Raw genomic sequence first — 18,436 nt, forward strand, 5'->3', positions numbered from 1 at the left:
AATGACTTCAACGCCACGCTGCCCGGATTCTTGGAGTCGCACGATTTTAGGAAGAACCTGTCGGTGGGCGACCAGGTCCTTCCTAACGTCCCCATGGCCAGGAAGAAGGAGCTCACCGTGGGGTATCTGACCACGGTGAAGGGGACTATGAGCGAACGGCAAGGGCTGCAGGTCTCGGGAGCGATAACGATGGCTTTGGATGAGGTGAGAGATCAGTTTTATCCATTTTATTCATAGTTTTATCCGTTTGCAGTGTTTGCACCAAAAATATACAGAGCGTACAGTTTAAACTTAAAATTGAAAAACGGGGGGTCAATTCTTCTGGGAAAAATAGTAGGATCCAAAGAGTTTATGAAGAAAAATTACGTCGTGGTGCCACATAACCTCAAATATAGTAGAAATTTTGGCACTTCTAGGTTAAGACTTCTCTAAAATTCTGAGGACTGATTCGGATTTGGCGCGTCAAAAAAAAAAACAAACAAAGTAAAGTCTAATTTCAGACTACACTTCAAGGTCAATCACATTCTGTCGGCACGCGTAATGACCAAAATTGGAAGACACTCTGTATTTCTTAAATAAACAAAGATATTGTGATGTAGTTATCGCCATTAAATTTTTGTCAAAAATATACAAAGTGTTTATTAAGTACTTGTACAGACTCTGAAGGGTGAATCTTTGACTAATTTTAAGATAAAAAGTTTATATGGATATGGGTCTGTAATGGCTTGGTTCTTGAGATACGAGCGTCCAAATAAATTTTTTTTTTGGTATTTTGGTTAGGTATATCTTTGTTCAATAACAATGCAATTTGACGAAATTTGGAAAACTGAAAATTGATGATGAGAAACTCAAATATTTACTTAGTTTTTTGTTTAATGTTAGAGGGAGCCACATACAGTGTTGTACCTGAATTTAAAATTAACAAAACTAAACAACCGGAATCAGCGATGCCGGATTGATTGGGATCTCTTGAATCAGTTAAACTTAAATAGAGCTAAAACAGAAACTTTAATACGTAGCTTACGTGATTATTCACTGTAAAAAAATCGGTGTGAGTGAAAGCAATAAAGGTTCGGTCGGAGTAATTCTATTGAGTGAATTTATTGAATACATTTTCACTCAATATTGGGCATTTTAATCATTTTACTCATTTGTGATTATATTCACTCAAGTATAGGTACTTCTAAAATAAATTCTTCACGTAAACTCGTATTTGGTGCACTTGTACCGAAATCAGAGTAAATGTCCTCATTACTGAGTTTAAATGTATATTAATTTCGAGTAATTTGAATGGCGCCGTGAAGATGGCACCACTTACATATTGCTTTTGTAATCTCGACCACAGTTGATAGGGGCCCGGTAGATGCTCCAGAAGAGCGTGGTCGCCAGGAGAACAGGTCTTAGCCGGCGGCGGAGGGTCTCAGCTGGCGGGTCTCAGCAATGCTGAAATAACGGTGATTTCAGGCTATTGATGACATCAAAGAAAATTACTGCCTATGGATGAGTAAAACAAGTAATGGCAGTGGATTGGATATTGGGGTGTTATATTTTATCATATTTTATAAAATACTACCTCAAAAAACAAAACTTTTAAATTTGTATGTGTTTTTTTAACACTGTACCGTTTCTGCTTCTTTAACTTCTGTAAAAATACTTTTGTATTATATATTAACATCAATAATGACAGAAAAAAATAGTACTTTTATTTATACTATCAACAGGCAAGTTAATTTTTAATAATTTTTCTAAACACTCAATTTTAAATGTGAATTTATTTAAAAATATCCGAAAAAAGTTCTTTTATTCATTCTGAACAAAAACATATTTTCAAAGTAAAAAAAACTTTTTACTTTGATGGTGGACCATGCGACCTTGACTAATATCAGGCAATTTTGAATTTAGTTTTAGGTGAAATGAAGCATGGAATGGACATCCTGCCTGTCCTTCGTTAGGTTTTAGTGCATCTGCCCTAAAAAACCACCGGTATATGGGTGTAGGTAAAAGCTGCGTGGGTAAAAATTAACAGGCCTTTACCGGCATGCAACTATATGAAAATGATTAAAATTCATGACCACTTAATTATAGAAACAGCTGCCCGTACGGGTACAAGTGCATTGTTATGCAACTGCTGAAATAACAAATGCAGAAAAGTGCACACTGCGAGCCCAGACAAAAAAGGAAAGGGAGCTGTATTTTTTTTAACTTAATGTGTAACGAAAACTGGAGACTGCCGCAGCGTGGTATCGTTAATTTATTATTGTTTATTTTAATGGGACTTTTTAAATACGATGTTTGTTAAAACATTTATTTGCATATTGCGTTGCAATATTTAATCAATTTTTAATGGTACAAAACTGAAAATATCTAGTAAGGTATAAAATTCTTTCATTAGGTTTTAGGAAATTTGTAGATTCTCGTACAACTATGATTTTCATTTTGGTAATAACATAAAAAAGATTAGCTTGTCCCAGAAAATCTTAAAGGTGTGTCCTGGTCCTTAGTATGTCACAATGCATGAGTAGAAAATAAGAAATAGTGCCACTTTTCGCATAGTATGAATAAATTTTGATTTTTTAAATTTTATTTTTGCCATAAGGACAAATTTATCTTATTGGCCAATATATTGCCAATCCGCACAATTGTATAAAAACACTTGCAAAATATACGTTCTTTTGTTAAGGCTTAGTCCAGATCTACAAACAATTTTCCATACAAATGTTTTTAAACAGTGCTCAATGCAAAAATAAAAATATTGCCCTTAAACAAAACTAAAGAAAAAGTTTTTTGCTCCTTTTGAACGAAAGTTTGTAAACATTCTGAACATTTTTTGGGAGAGTCCAAAAATGATGATGAATGAAAATGATTTTTTCAAAATGACACACGGACTTCGAAACTTTATTTGAAAAGTACCGTCCATTTATGCCCATACAAAATATAACATTTAGAACATCCTGATCCATACTAGATGACAAACAAAAATAAAAAGCGTTTGCACAAAAGTTTGTACATAGGTAAATGTTTTTAGCAGTTGTCAGCACTTTGATTTCATGCAGACGTTTTCTGTGTCCTTAGATGGCGAAGCTAATAAATAAGAATCATTTATGTCTGCAGAAAAGCGTATTAAAATCCATAGATAACAATCGAATTATAAATACTAAAATTATTAATTTGAAGAATTGATTATGGTTTTATTGTTTCTTCGCTATCTGTTTTTTGCCACCTTAGGAAGCTTATTCGCTATTTTGCTACTGGGAATATTATGTTATAAATTATAGAGAATTTCAGAACCATTTTAAGATAATATATTACTTGTATGATGGATCTGAGTTCCTCTGATCCTTTCATTTTCAAATAGAGGGTTCTCAATCTCTCTAATAGTTCGTATAATTATACTTTACATCAAAATATTAAAGACTATGCGTTAATATTGACAAAATCCTCGAAAATTATTTTTGTGTCATGCTATGTTTGCAACTATATTTTATATTTGTAATATACAAGGTTTTATTATTTTACTAACAATAATAACCCGGAACATATTATTTACTAAACTAAAAGAAGTGTAATTGTGAGTACATATTTTTTTCAGACTAAAAGAAAAAGGGGGCAAAAAGTGGCTATGAGAAAGTATTCTTCTTTTTTCAATATCACCTCAAACAAAGCTGAAATGAAACAAAAACGGATTTCCAAAATTACGTTTTTTTTTTCAAATATTTCTAAAACTAATCATGTTAGCCTTGATTTTTTAGAGGCATAATGTTGGTCCCCTGATTACCCAACTTTACCCCCATTTAAGCTACTTCGTACCTTTTACCGCTTCCGAGATCTCTGTAATAAGAAGCGAATTTGTAACAGCCTATATAGTGATGTCATTGTCAATAAAAAACAAAATTGTTTATTTAAACACATATATTTAATAGTATAATATTAGATCTATGTTTAAACATTGGAACACGAAATTCATTCAATTCTAGAAAGATCTAGAAAGCTAGTGAAAATATTTTCGGCAGCACCAGCAGTGAAATACATGTCTGAAAGTCATGCTTTTAAGGTCTCCTCCAATAATACTCTTACTGCATTTAGATACTCTAACGCATCCGAAATACTATCAACAACAGAATATGGCTAATACATGAAGACAGTCTCAACCCTGTAAAACGCAGAGACCTTTTGAAAGATTGAACTGCTTTAATATTTTTATAGCTCAAGCTCACTTTATCTGGAGCCAAAATTCTTTTCATGTAATAAAGACAGGCAAAATTCTATACTTTTTAGTTGGTTTTATATTATTTTATTATTTATACTTTAAAAACGCGCAATACCATGAGGTATGGTTTGGTTGTCGAAAATTTAGTTCATCTTGCATTTGACATTCAAATTTCGATGATTTTCAGTTTGTAGCCGCCATCTTGAATCCGCCATGTGAAATTGAGCAATTTTGACTTCGGACTCGTCCGACCTCAAAAACCTTCGTAAACCAAATTTGACAAAAATCGGATGATTTTTTTCAAATTTCGACGATTTTGAGCTTTTCGCGTCCATCTTGGATCAGCCATCTTGGATCCGCCATCTTGGAGCCGCCTTGTGGAATAGAGCAAGTCTGACTTCGCATTCAAGATCAGCGATCATAAAAACCCCCGTAAACCAAATTTGGCAAATATCTGATGAATTTTTTCAAATTTCGGCGATTTTAAGCATTTAGCCGCCATCTTGGACTCGCCATCTTGAATTTCATCAAGCCACCTCATGAACTTTTTGTGAACATTAAATAGCAACAATTTAAGCCAGAAACCAATCGAATCCGATGGTAATTTTTTTTACAAGCTTTTTGGTGTGATGTATCCATTTTTTCCAGGGTTTCGGCCGCCATTTCGAAATTACTTAAAAGACCACACGGGATCAGAAAGGGGGATCAGTAAGGAAAATTTTAAGCCCTTGATTGCTAAAATCATAGCACATGAAAAGTGGAAGGAGCTTTGTTACGGTTGACAACTTTGTCAACGTCCCATAGATATTAATTTTATGAGGAAAACTACACTTATTGGTTCAAGAATTAAGTACAGCACATTAGAAAAACCTCTACTAAAATACCAGCATTTTTTAGGGGACCGCCTAGCCGGGTGTCTTGGCCGATGGATTTCGATCGGCCGAGGTAAGCATCACGGATGCAGGCTGGAACTTGGATGGGTGACCTAAAGCAGGCTCGGAACGTGGCTGTGGCAGCCTACCAGAGACCTTCCGCCTGCGTGTGGTCCCCGATAAAATGGTAATGAGAATAGAGCAACAAATCTCTGTAACTCAAAACCACGCTATTATACATAAAAAATTGTACGAAACTTTGCCAGCAAGCCACCGTGTAGTAATAGGACGGTTTGAAGAAAAGTAGTCGAGTAATGAAAGGGGGGTGTACAAGGGGCCTAGTAAGGCCTAAGTGCCGCGGTGATAAAGCAATTTTCCACCCCCCCCCCCCACAAACATACATACATACCAGCATTTATTAATAATTTTATATTTGTCAATATTTTTTTACTAGTTCGTTTTTTTTTGTTTTGTAGCTGGTGCTAAAAAATATTTGTTACATATTTTAAAGTTTATTTTAACTAGACATCTTATTTATATTAAGTAAATTTTGCAGAAACACTATTAATTGACGCTCTACAGTAGAAAAAATGGTGGTGGGGGGATCTGCAGCGCGTCACAGTCGAAGTTCTGTGAACACCGCATTATAAACACGAACATCTCAGCACTTTCCTCCCCGTGCAAATCCAGTCGCCTGTCGAGTGACTCTAACCGTAAAAAGGCTGTTCCCAACAGCGCGTAGTTCGACGAGCGCTGCCTGACAGCTTGTGATTTATGGTATGCCAAACCCGCGGTGGGAATCAGCAGGCTCGTCGCCGCTCGGCGCGGAACTCGGCTCTCGGCTCGTCCGGAATCGTGGATCCATGGCCTTCTTAGTCGACGGGGTCAGTAGAGCTTTGTCTGCGAGGCGCACGTTACAGTGTGGATCGAAAAAAAAATGGAGTGGTCCAACGACCTCGTCTTGAGGTTTCTGGAACTATACGAGGAGGAACCGACTATCTGGAACCCGAAACATCCGGATCACAAGAACCGACATTTAGCACATGACGCGTGGAAAAGGATCGAAATAAAGTTAGACAGCAGGTGGTCCGTAACGGAGTTGAAGAAGAAAAAGGACGCGCTTATGGCTACTTATAGGAAACTGTTGCATAAATTAAACGCGATTCATCTGAATGGAACTGACGCTTACAGGCCAGAGTGGTTTGCGTTCGACCACATGGAGAGGTTTTTACATAACGTCTATAGGCCTAATGTGACAAGAAATCCTGAGGTAAGAGACATACATATATACTATACACATACTTTCATTTTACACTAAGAATTTGTAAAGTTATACCACATACAAATATAGCTTATTCCTTCAGACCGCGTGTTAGATGCTGGAAATTGGCAACCATAAAAGGATGCAGGCTTTGTGAGCTGACATCCAATAAAATTTAGCGTAGTAACTCTTCTACTCGGTAATAGGTGGCAGTATTGCCAAGTAATAAATAACTGAGCATACAAATAAATTCAATGCATTTAACTATAAACTGAACAGTTATATGAAACTTAACTTTTATTTGGAAATGACATTTGTGTTAAATGCTAAATAAAATAAATTTAGTTAGAATTAATTGAAACTATAAATTTAACTAATTTATTATTTATTTTATATGAATTCGCCTTTTGGAATGAGAGAATTCAATAATTTGAAATTAATGTTTTTAGATTTGTGCGTCGACTTCCACAAATATGAAGTGGACCTTATTTGTGGAAGGGCGAAATGGGCGGTGACTATTAGACGTCTTCATTATAGCCATCTTTCTCAATCGCACGGATTTCTATGACTTTCTTTATCGCTCTCACGTAACGGCCGATGAACCATGGGAACTTTCCGACCCTATATACACACCCTGTACTTCCTACATGCGTTATTATTAAGCGCCGCCCTTTTCCAGAAGGTGACTTTAATCCAATCGAAAATCCAGAAATGCCTGCCGTTTGCTTTGGATATTGCCAGTCGTGCCACACTTTTGTCACCGTATAACCTTCATTTATCTATGTTTCGTCCGTGTGATATTTTCTACGATTTAGCTTTCGAGCTTCTAATTCTTGTCTTAAATAGTTTCTTCGCCATATCACTATTTCCTCGTTTTCTATCAGAATTCTCTTCCGATTTTGTTTTATAAAACGGAAATTCATGTCAAGCATAGTTCGCAAAAGCACCCTTCTAGATATTCTAGGCAAATTTTGATCCTGTGAGATAGCAGACTGAATTTTGTTTATTGTCGGCAGCTTATTTTTAAAATACCATACAGCTTGAATTACTCTCCATTTTTAAGAACAAAAACCCAAAATCACTAATAAATCAATTACAATCACAATTTAATTAACGGAAAGATATCCCCGGACTTCTGCCGTGCGTACGCCTATTTACCTGTGCCGACAGAATTGCCCGGAACCGAATAAACGCAACCCAATTGACGTTACAAACCAAACACCAATGAAAGTCAGGAATTTTCTGCAGCAGAAGAGTATCTGGTGCACGCCAAACGCAGCAGAAGGGTAACCTAAAAGTGTGCAATATCGACTGCTCTGGGAGAATGTGGCACACATAATTTTATACGACTAATTTACAAACGGCTCGTACTTCTCTTTGTGTTTAATACTAAAAATCACTGCCTATTATTTTGGGATCTGACTGTAGTTAGATGACGAAAGCTAAAAAGGCCACCATTTTTTTACAATAACATTTACAAAGTTAGTAGCACGGTATATGTAAACCAGCAGTTCCGCTCCATTGTCGGCACTTTGATCTTATTCAACCGTCTTCGGTGTCTTTGGATGGAGAAGCATTGATCAGGGCCGTAATAAGCATTTTTTGCTTGTTTAATTTAAACATACTAAAATTATTAATTTGTAGGATTTTATATATCTTTATTATTACTTCGCGTTGTTTTTCTAATCAGTTTATAAATTAAAATTCCTTTAAATTTCTTGATATTTTTTATTATGGTAAAATAGATATAATACATACATATAAAAGTGTATTAATTTAATTCAGCTTCACCATTAATATCAAGCCATTCGTTAATAATAAATCTTTCTGTTGAATTCGTAATAAGAATATTCAACAGTTTTAACACGCAAAACACAGTTTTTCCACGTCCACTTTGTTCACTTCACTAAGATTATAGGCATGATATATTATTACGTCTAACGTCAGATTTTAGCTGATGCCTTATGTGTGCTATAGGATTGACAGTGATACGGGGGAAACCTTACGACTTTGTACCTTTTTTTTCTGTGTTCAAGAAAATAACTCTCTTTTAAATGCATTTTCATGAAAATATATGTCTTTCTGATACATATACTTCGCATCTTTTGAACGATGATGTTTATTTAATTATTTACCGCAGCAATTCGCACTGTTCGTGACAATCACTCAGATGAAATGATTCTTTTAAATTTAAGTGTACTTAACGTCAATATTTCAGTCATTATGAGAGTCAGAGAGATATTTAAATTATGACAATTTAGGAGAATTTAGTAATGAAAGAGGTTGCACTTTCTATTTTGTTTCTACTAGATTTACGGATAATCGAGCAAAAGTGATATTTTTTATTTTCTCTCAAAGCACGATAAAATTTTTGTTAGGATCTGATAAGTCTAATATCTGAAATTTTTCTCGAGGTGAATAGCTGTCTACTATAGCCATTTCCTCTAAATTTCTATTTAAAAACCGTATTTCTGAACAACAATATTTGAAGAATCATTTAGCAAAGCTGGCTCATAAAAATTGAAGCCGTCATATTTTTATAAAGCATAGAACCCATACCGTGTTTTAAAAGATTTCTAGGCCTGCAAAAAGAATTTTTGCTATAAAAAAATAAGAAATAAAAATTAGGACAGCCCTCCTTGTCCAATTAAATTGGCCTTTAAATCGCAATTTGGTCAGTGAGAAAAATAAAAAAGGATATTTTTTAATTCCATATTTCGCAAATTTCGTTCGAAACTTTTTCGTTACATCATAATCTAAAAAACAATATGAGTTTCATATTTTTTTTATAAAAGTTTAACCACTAGTGTTTGTAGGAAACCAAATCACACAAATTTTAATTCGAATCATCATTTTGATATAAAAAAAGGTGTAATTAAATGTTTGTACGACAGAGCCAAATTGATTTATTTGAAATTTAAAATTAAAATTAAAATTTAAAAAAGAAAAGTCAGTACCAATTTAGAAAACGAAAACAAATTGATTTTCGAAACGGAAACAACTTTTTATAGCCCGCGATATAAGTGATGTGTATTTTGTATTTATCTGCTCTTTTTCAGTGTGAAATTTTTGGTAAATTAAAATTTTCATAAAAATAACCCTAGACTGATTGTTTTGGCCAAAGGGTTTGTCATTGATTTAAAAAAAATCACAGGTGGCAAAATACCCAATAAATAAAGAAAAAAAAGGAATTGTTGATGTAAGGAAACTTTTATTTTATGAACCTCTATATGTAAGAGCTTTAATAAGTCTGATACAGGGTGTATCACGAAGAGGGCCCAGTAGGATTATCTGAAAAACCAGTCAAAATTGAAATCTGGAAATTTGTATACAGGGGTTTATCAAAAAGATCTATTCAATGAAAATAGTGTCAACTTTCTCGCACTTCCTAATATACCGGAAATCATCAACTCTGTTATTTCAAATGGAACACTGTATATTTTTGCATGTTTTAATTCTACGGTAAAATCTAGACTAATTTCATATAAGATACTATGGGCCAAAATATGACAGTTTTGAAGTTATTATCAATTTTCGAAAAAAAAATGAGGGATTTAGCTTTATTTATTATTGAAATTTGGCATGGATAATTTAAAAACAATGGGATTCACCCAGTTTATGTCAAATTTGCAAAAATTCATACAGAATGTTTAAAAACATATGACCAATATTGTGACGTTGAAGTTGAATTTACTCTTGAACTAATTGAATTGAATAATAAACGGTGTCTGATTCATGAACTGTAATTTTTATTAATTTTTCTGTGTTGAAAGCAATAATTTCCAATTTACACAAGAACTGTTAACTTTGGGTATAGGGAACGAGAGTATCATTTTAAAGTAAATTTAATTATGCATACATTAATGTAATAGTATACAGGGTGTACCATTTGAAATATTTGAGTAAATTCAACTTCAACGTCACAATATTGGCCACACTGTATGAATTTTTGCAAATTTGAAATAAACTGGTTGAATTCCATTGCTTTAAATTATCTACGCCAAATTTCATATAGCAAGAAATAAAGCAAAATGTGGGAGTTATTCTATTTTCAAAAATCACATCGCTCAATTTTTTTTCGAAAATTAATAACTTGAAAACTGTCACATTTTGGCCCATAGTACCTTATATGAAAATAGTCTAGAATTTGCCGTAGAATTAATTAAAAAATGCGTAAATATACATAGTTCCATTTGAAATAAGAGAGCTGATGATGACTTCCGGTATATTAGGTAGTGCGAGGAAGTTGACACTATTTTCATTGAATACATCTTTTTAATAAACCCCTATATACAAGATTTCAATTCCGACTACTTTTTGAGATAATCCTACTGGGCTCTTTTTGTGGCACACCCTGTATATACGTTTGAATCTTGATTCTATGGCGATTATATTTCAGGTATTGAAACTAGAAGGCCCGGTATTAATTGAAACCGAAAGTACGAATCAAGTTGAGAGTGATGAGTCAATTGACGAGGATGAAATAGACGAAAATATCAAAACTGAAGTTAACCCTTTGTCCACTACCAATTTTACAAAGCAGATTAGCAATTCGAAGCCGACAATACAATCAATAATGAAACGAAAAAGAAGAGTACAAAGTATGGCGGCTGCAAAAGCTCGCAGAGCTGAATCATATCAAGTTTTCAAGAAATTAGCCAGACCTCGATCACTTACCTCAGACGAATGTTCTTTGTACTCCGAGTTGCTCGCGACAAAGTTGAGAGCTTTGGACGAAAATACCAGAGCGTTCGCAATGCTCCAAATCGATCACTTCATGTTTCGCCTCAGGCAAGAAAAGAACGGCATACAAAAGGCACCGTCATGCAATCAAATGTCCACCAACTCTTGGTTTCCTCAGTGTTTTCCACACTTACATGTATCGGACTCGGGGCTTCAAACATCAGCTCGCTGCGCTCATCAGTTGCAGCCATCACCACGTCATTATTCTCGACAACCGTCACCTCAGGGTTCTCAGTCGTCAGCATCCATAATTTCGCCATTACCTCCACCATCTCCAAGTATACAGTCTCCCTCTCAACAGTCCCGTGAGGGTTCGCCTCGGTCTAACCAGAGTATAGAGGATTTTGATCCACTAATGGCCTTGTAGCCATGCAGATAAAGTAAATACGTGTTAATAAAATATTTCCTATAAAAAACGTATACTTTTTAAATCGAAAAAGGATCGGCAGTTTTTTAAATATCTCTGAGGATATTTGATGCAGAATGACGGAGCTAATGATTTATCTAATTGAAGGTAAAAATCCAAAGGTACCAGTGGTGGAGATATCGTGAGTTGCTCTCACTGAAAATCCAAGAAATTCCATGTCAATGGAAACGGAAATTGGTATTTCCATAAAAAAAATGTTTTTTTTACTTTCATTAAAGTTATCAAACATTTCATTATAACTAACATAACACTAGAGCTACTCGTTTCGCAAAAAAGTTCATACGTTCAACTTGTAAACCTCCAAGTAATACACATTTTTCTAATTTTTTTTTTAAATTCCTTGTACACAAACGAGATCCTTCTTCGTTTATGGTGGCAACAGTTTCTTGAATTCTTTGCTTAATAATCAATGTTATCGACAAAATCGTTTGAATACACTTTTTGCTTTAGGTATTCCCATAAGAAATAGTCTAATGAGAACAAGTCGGGTGTCCGTGCAGGCCAAGGTGTTGATCCATAGCGTCTGAAAATTTGGATTATTTTTAGCCCAGTATCTACAATTTTGAGACGAAACCACGCCATTAGTTACGAATGAAGATTCGTTAGTAAATAAAATATTGTGATGAAATAATCTGTTTTCAATAAGTTTCTCGCCCTTGTTAAACAAAAGTTCAAACGACAACTATCATCTTCATCAAGCAATTTATGATTAATTACTGGTTTGAATGGACAGATTTTGTTAATTAATTGTATACTAAAATTCTTTGAATATGAGATCTGCTAATATATATATATTTCCTGACCTTTTCCTGAGTGGCATCTTTGGGTTGTCTTGTACAGAGTCCATAACTACGACAGTAGCAGCATCGTTATCATTGTATTCTTTTTTATCTTTTTAATACTCGCATTTTTTACATCACCAGTGGTATCGACGTACACAATTAATTAGTTTGCGAGTTACACTTACATTTGGATACTTTTCATTAAAAATCTATATTGCATATGGATATGAAACATTACCGATTCCATAACATTTCACAAGATAAATTCGTTGCTTCAGGGTTAGCATTATTAATAAAAATTATTCGGAGGGCAGTTAATAAATATAAATATGTTGATTTTGACGTTGATAAGGAGAAATCCATGGTAATTATATGGTATTTTAATAAATATGGTTAAAAATCACGCCTTCTTATTTGCAAAATATGATTATTCTTCCTTTTTGACTAAACCCCGTATTTAAGCATTTCTTGAGTATTCGAACAACTTTGTTAAATACAGTTTCTAACGAAAACAAAAATTATGACATTTGATTACTGTCCATGGCTTCCCAAGATAAGCAAAACTTTTTATCTAGAATAATGTCTTCTCGAAAAATCAACAATAAAAATTTTAACAAGAGAGCGGTACCCCTACCGGAGACACAATGTATATGATTAGTTTGTTTTTAAAGTTGTATTTTTAGCAATAAAGAACGTTTTTTGAGAAATGAGTAGTTACTTTACGTTTGATGGAGTATTTGGCAACATTAATAAAATTAAAAAAAAAATAGGAAACCGAGATTGGTACGTTTTTCGAATAAAATTAAAAATATTTTTTTCGGAAATACCGCAAGAGTTATAGAATTTTCAAAATATCCAGCGGCTTTGAATTTCAGGGGTATCAGTGAAAGCGTCCCCGGTATCTCCGCCACTGGTACATGTATTTATATCCGAATTCAGTGGATATTTACCTTTAATTAGAAAAATCATTAGCCTACGTTTGATCATTGTGCGTCAAATATCTTTACATGTTTTAGAAAATATGTTTTTTTTTTTACTTTTAACACTCTGTACCTTGAAAATTATTAATTTGTGGACCCATTTTTGTGGGGTATTAAAAAGGTTATATTTTTGGCTTTAAATCTTTCAACAAAGCACTTCTTAAAGTTTATCCACTTAATACTTAATTAGCATCCTGTATAATTGTTGTGTAGGTAACTTAAATCAGGTGATTTTGAAGTTAGATTATTATTATAGGCAACCAGAATTACAACTATTACAATGATGTGTGTCGTGTGTCACAATTACTATTTACATTATTTTTGTGCCGGACATTAATGACAGATTAAGTAAAAGAGGAACTAATTTCTGTTAAAAATTATATAATTACACTTTTATTTACTTGAATTAACTTAAATATTTACACTAATAATGTTGTGGATTATTAGACCAGGGCGGATCTGCCAAAATATTCCACTTCTTGGATGTAAGAGGGGGCAAGCTAATTTTTGCTGAAATACCTTAAGTACAACTCACATAATAAAAGTGTAGATCCCTAGATCTGGGCGAGGTCAGGAACATATTCAAAATAGCAAAATTGTTTAAAAAATTTAAAAAATGCTCTTTTAGATATATTTTGGAACCTATGCATTTTGGAAGAATATTGAATTAGAAAAAAATTTTAGAATTTTGCACAATATACTGTGAGTTAAAAATGTTTAAATTTGTTACCGATGTTGCAAAATAGCAATAATTGATGAAAAAAAGGCAAAATAATCAAGTTTCTTTGATAATTTTTTTAAAATATTTTAATTGCTCCAAGAGCATTATAATTTTGGAAAAAGAAACTTTAATTTCATTAAATTCGGTTAGATAGTTTTCGCAAAACAATCTTTTTAAAAAAAAAATTTCGAATTTTCAAAATGTTGCACAGCCTCAAATAAAGCATCTAGATACTTGAAAATTTTTTCACATAGAAAAGACCGCTCAACCTTTCAAATGGTTTTTGAAAAATTTAAATCGGTTGATTAGGACGGCCACAGTACCTAAATTTTTAAAGTTAACTTTTTTTTTATTTTTAAACAATTAGATTACATTTGTCAATTTGCAATTTAGTTTTTTCAAAAATTATAATTTTAAAGTACTCGGAAAGACGCTTCTTTTTTTTTTAAAGTTAAATTTCGTTTATTGGTTCTCGAGATATAAGCGGTCAAAGTTTATCGGCATTTACCGTTAATTTATAAACAATTCATCAATAATCTTTGATCCAGTGGCTTCGTTATTCCGAGTTCTAAGCTGGAAAAAATTTTCATATCCATAAGTTATCGGCAACATAGATAAATCATCGGAAAAGCTGTCGCTCGCACGCGCGAAAAGTGATTCAAAACACGAAAAGTGAGGCCCTGGGCTTTCGTTCCGAGACTGAAGTCTAATGGACCAATTTCGATCTTTTTTTTAATCCGATGTCTCGCGAGCCAAGGAATTTGAATATCGTAATGCCAACTGTCTAATTTGCACATATTTTGTTATAAACAAATAATGCATTAAATATAGTGTATACGTATATATTTCAACACTAAATATGAATACATTTAGTGATAATTATTACAATTATTTAAATAATTTTTGTTTAAACAAATTATTTTTTTTATTTGGAAATTAATTTTTTTGTTAAATACTGATAAAATAAAGAAAAAATAGTACTTTAAAATTATAATTTTTGAAAAAAACTAAATTGCAAATTGATAAATTAATGTAATCTAATTGTTTAAAAATAAAAAAAGGAGTGTTAACTTTAAAAATTTACTGTGGCAGTCCTAATGAACCGATTATGATGACTATCTAGATGCTTTATTTGAGGCTGTGCAACATTTTGAAAATTCGAAATTTTTTTTTAAAAAATTATTTTGCGAAAACTATTGAACCGATTTTTATGAAATTTGGTATGTTGTTTTATTATACTTTAAAGTTCTTTTACCAAAATTATAATGCCTTTGGAGCAATTAAAATATTTTTAAAAAATTATCCGAAAAACTCGATTATTTTGCCTTTTTTCATCAATTATTGCTATTTTGCAACATCGGTAATAAATTTAAACATTTTTAACTTCCAGTATATTGTGCAAAATTCAATTTTAAAACTTTTTTCTTCTTCAATATTTTTCCAAAATGCATAGGTTCCAAGATATAAGTAAAAACCCGCTCAACCTTTCCAGAATCCAGAAAAAAATTGTTTGCCCCCTCTCAGATCCACCTCAAAACAGATCCGCCCTGGTATATATTTGCTATATTAAAATCTTCTAAGCGTCCTTCTGAGCTGTTAGTTTTTGCCTTCAAACTTCATTTTAGCTTGTAATCTGTCACTTCTGAAGATACGTCACTCGTGATGCATGGAGTTCCTCTAGCTGGTTTACATTTGCATTTTTTCAAAACTGTGAAAAATGTAATCGGTCTAAGAGCGCATCTGAATAGAATAATTTAAAACTCCTGATTTCCCCGTTTTTCCATTTGTAAAGTTTCCCATATGTGCATCACTAAAGTGATCCACCCGGTATAATTGCGACACAGATAAAGAATATAGAAAATTTCTTAGCTCAACGTAGGTACATGATAAATTTTCATGGAAATTTACATTTAAATTTTTAACGAACGCATAAAATTACGTTTGTAACTATGTAATCTAATTTTCCTTGTAGTATTTAGCTAATTTAACAAAACTAGGTATACCTATGTGGCGTTGATATAACCTAGTCTAATGTGTAGGTAAATTTCACAAAAAAGTGTTTGAGTGTAAACGTTTCTTGACTTAACTCGCTTTGGAAGCCGCTTTAGCACCTAAAGAAAAAAATACAGGTAACCGTATCTAAACACGGAAGATTTAAAGACAATTTAATTACACTGTTTTATTTTACAAATTACATTGATAATTAATCACTGTAATTGCACCGTTTTAAAAATTTGTCGCGAGCAAGGGGAAACTTTATCGAAGCAAGAAAGTGCATTATCTTCCAACAACAGCTGTAATAAAAAACAGATGTTTTTTACTGGCTCGCATTTGTTCATAAACACTATCTACCCGACTTGCAATAAACGAACAGAAAAGTAAGGAAAGATAGAGAAGGCAGCAACACAGGAAACGCTCGGCGTGCAGGAAATCCAAGAGCTACGTCCCGAATATGACCTCGCAGAGTACCGGTTTATTTGTTCTTTGTGTATGCTTCGATTTCGACGGATTTGCCCTTAAAGTACACGAAATTACCTCGAACTGAACTCGGAATTGGTAGAAAAGCTATGGAAATTGTGCTTTTCAACCAGTTCCGGTTTAAAATCTCGCGTAATAATAGAAATAATTGAGGAAAACTGGAGTAGAGCAACCCGGTGTTGGAGCGTGATGGAGCGGGAGAGCGTACGTCTGTTCTTAGAGCGTATCGATCGTTACAGCTGATTTTGACGGCTGTTGCCAGGCCGAGGGTTTATAAAGAGTGGATCGGCTTCCTATTGGTCGCAACAGAGCCAGTGCTGGGTTCTACCGGTCGATCAGCTGATGGCAAAGCTGAGTTCTTTGTCAGCCGGCGACCGGTGAGGCGGCTCTGGAAATTGTTATTAAACATTCGATATCGCATATGATGCTAGGCAGGCTGTGAATATTTGACAGCAGCGGACACGAGCCGAGATGTTTCGTAGCAGTTTTCAAGAAGAACGGGTCGCCAAAGACTCCAAACTGCAAGCGGTTTTCAGCAAACTGGCCGCGGTACTCCCGAGGGCCGAGGACTTGGGTAATAACAACCCGAAGACGATGTCCTCCGATATCATCGAATCAGTCCTGGCTGACACGCCTGTGCCGGTGCCGACAAGTAAGTTTTGGTAGTTTTTTTTTTGACGTTTGTGACAGATAATTCGTTACATAATTTTATATTTTTTCCCGAGCGTTCGTTATTTTAATTGATTTTCGAGTGCGCTCTTACCCTTCCCAGTATTTGCTTGAAGTAATTAATTTTTAAATGACGAGGAACATTTTTTGATCCACGGTTTGTATGTGCTAGATTTTTTTAAGACTCCAGTAGTATTTATGCACTATTGGGAGAGTTTTTAACCCTCAACGGGACTTTTTAATTTTATTTAAATCGATAAGGTAGTAGTTTTTACTTTCACCACGCCGATTCCGATAGAAGAATGTACGTTTTTAACGACTCGCTTCAATACCGGTTTTAAATTTACACTAAAAAAATACTGCTGTATCTATTTTATACCTATCTACCTTACAAAAATTAATGTTAGAGTTCAAGTGTAAAAATACCTATTTAGGGATAGATATCAAGATAAAGTAATTTCCTTTATTGAAGTTATAGGAATCATTTTTATATGTACCTATCTACTGAAAAATGTAAAATAAATTGCGTGATTTTTGAAAATTGAAGAATATAAATGTATGCAATAACCAATAAAACAGAATGTTATCCAGACAAGTCGGGACATGTTTTTTAGGGAAGAATAAGGTTACGTACTAAATTCGTAAAAAGGCTGTAGGTATACTGTTTCCTATGTATCTGTTGATCTACCTACTGATTAATGGAAATCTTATTTGTTTTAATAGGTACAATTTTTTTTCTTTATCATCTAAGTGTCTGAGGTATTTACTTGAATGAACATTTTTTTACTAAATTATAGGGAGATAAAAAGGTAACTTTTAGATTACTAAAAAAAATCAGCTCTTTATTTTATCCACTGATTTGATTGGAGAATTTTAATGACTAGATTTTATAAATTTTTTTTATAAAGCTACAATTTGATTTTGCCTTAGTAATAATTATGCTTTTTTCACTTTTGAACAAGCAATAAAATATTAAATTTACGTTTTTTAATTATGAATTGTCTGAACTAAAAGATAAACTTTACTGGTAACGATAAGTAAATAATTATTTCGATAATAGTGTGAATCAAAAAATCACTTTAGATTAGAGCGTTTTATTTCGTAGTGCATAGAAAAAAGGTAAGCGTATTTTTCAAGCTGAGCGATTATCTACCACTTTCACTTAATTTTCTATTAAATTAATTAAATAAATGAGACCTAGTTCCACCTTTTCAATTTATTTAATCGACGGTGACAGCTAATTTGTGTGAAGATATTTCCATACCTATATAATATCGGTTTAAGAAATTAAAAAAT

At 33.4% G+C, this 18,436-nt stretch overlaps 1 protein-coding gene across 1 annotated transcript; it reads left to right on the plus strand.

Annotated features, from left to right (window-relative positions):
- The first annotated feature begins 5,996 nt into the window (after positions 1-5,996).
- LOC108904872 lies at positions 5,997-11,463 on the plus strand. Its single transcript, XM_018707572.1, has 2 exons — positions 5,997-6,349; positions 10,740-11,463. The coding sequence occupies exons 1-2, from the start codon at positions 6,017-6,019 to the stop codon at positions 11,448-11,450; spliced, it is 1,044 nt and encodes a 347-aa protein (XP_018563088.1). The 5' UTR covers positions 5,997-6,016; the 3' UTR covers positions 11,451-11,463.
- Positions 11,464-18,436: the final 6,973 nt, after the last annotated feature.

Source organism: Anoplophora glabripennis, unplaced genomic scaffold (genome assembly GCF_000390285.2).
Source record: "Anoplophora glabripennis isolate ALB-LARVAE unplaced genomic scaffold, Agla_2.0 scaffold167, whole genome shotgun sequence".
NCBI lineage: Eukaryota > Metazoa > Arthropoda > Insecta > Coleoptera > Cerambycidae > Anoplophora > Anoplophora glabripennis.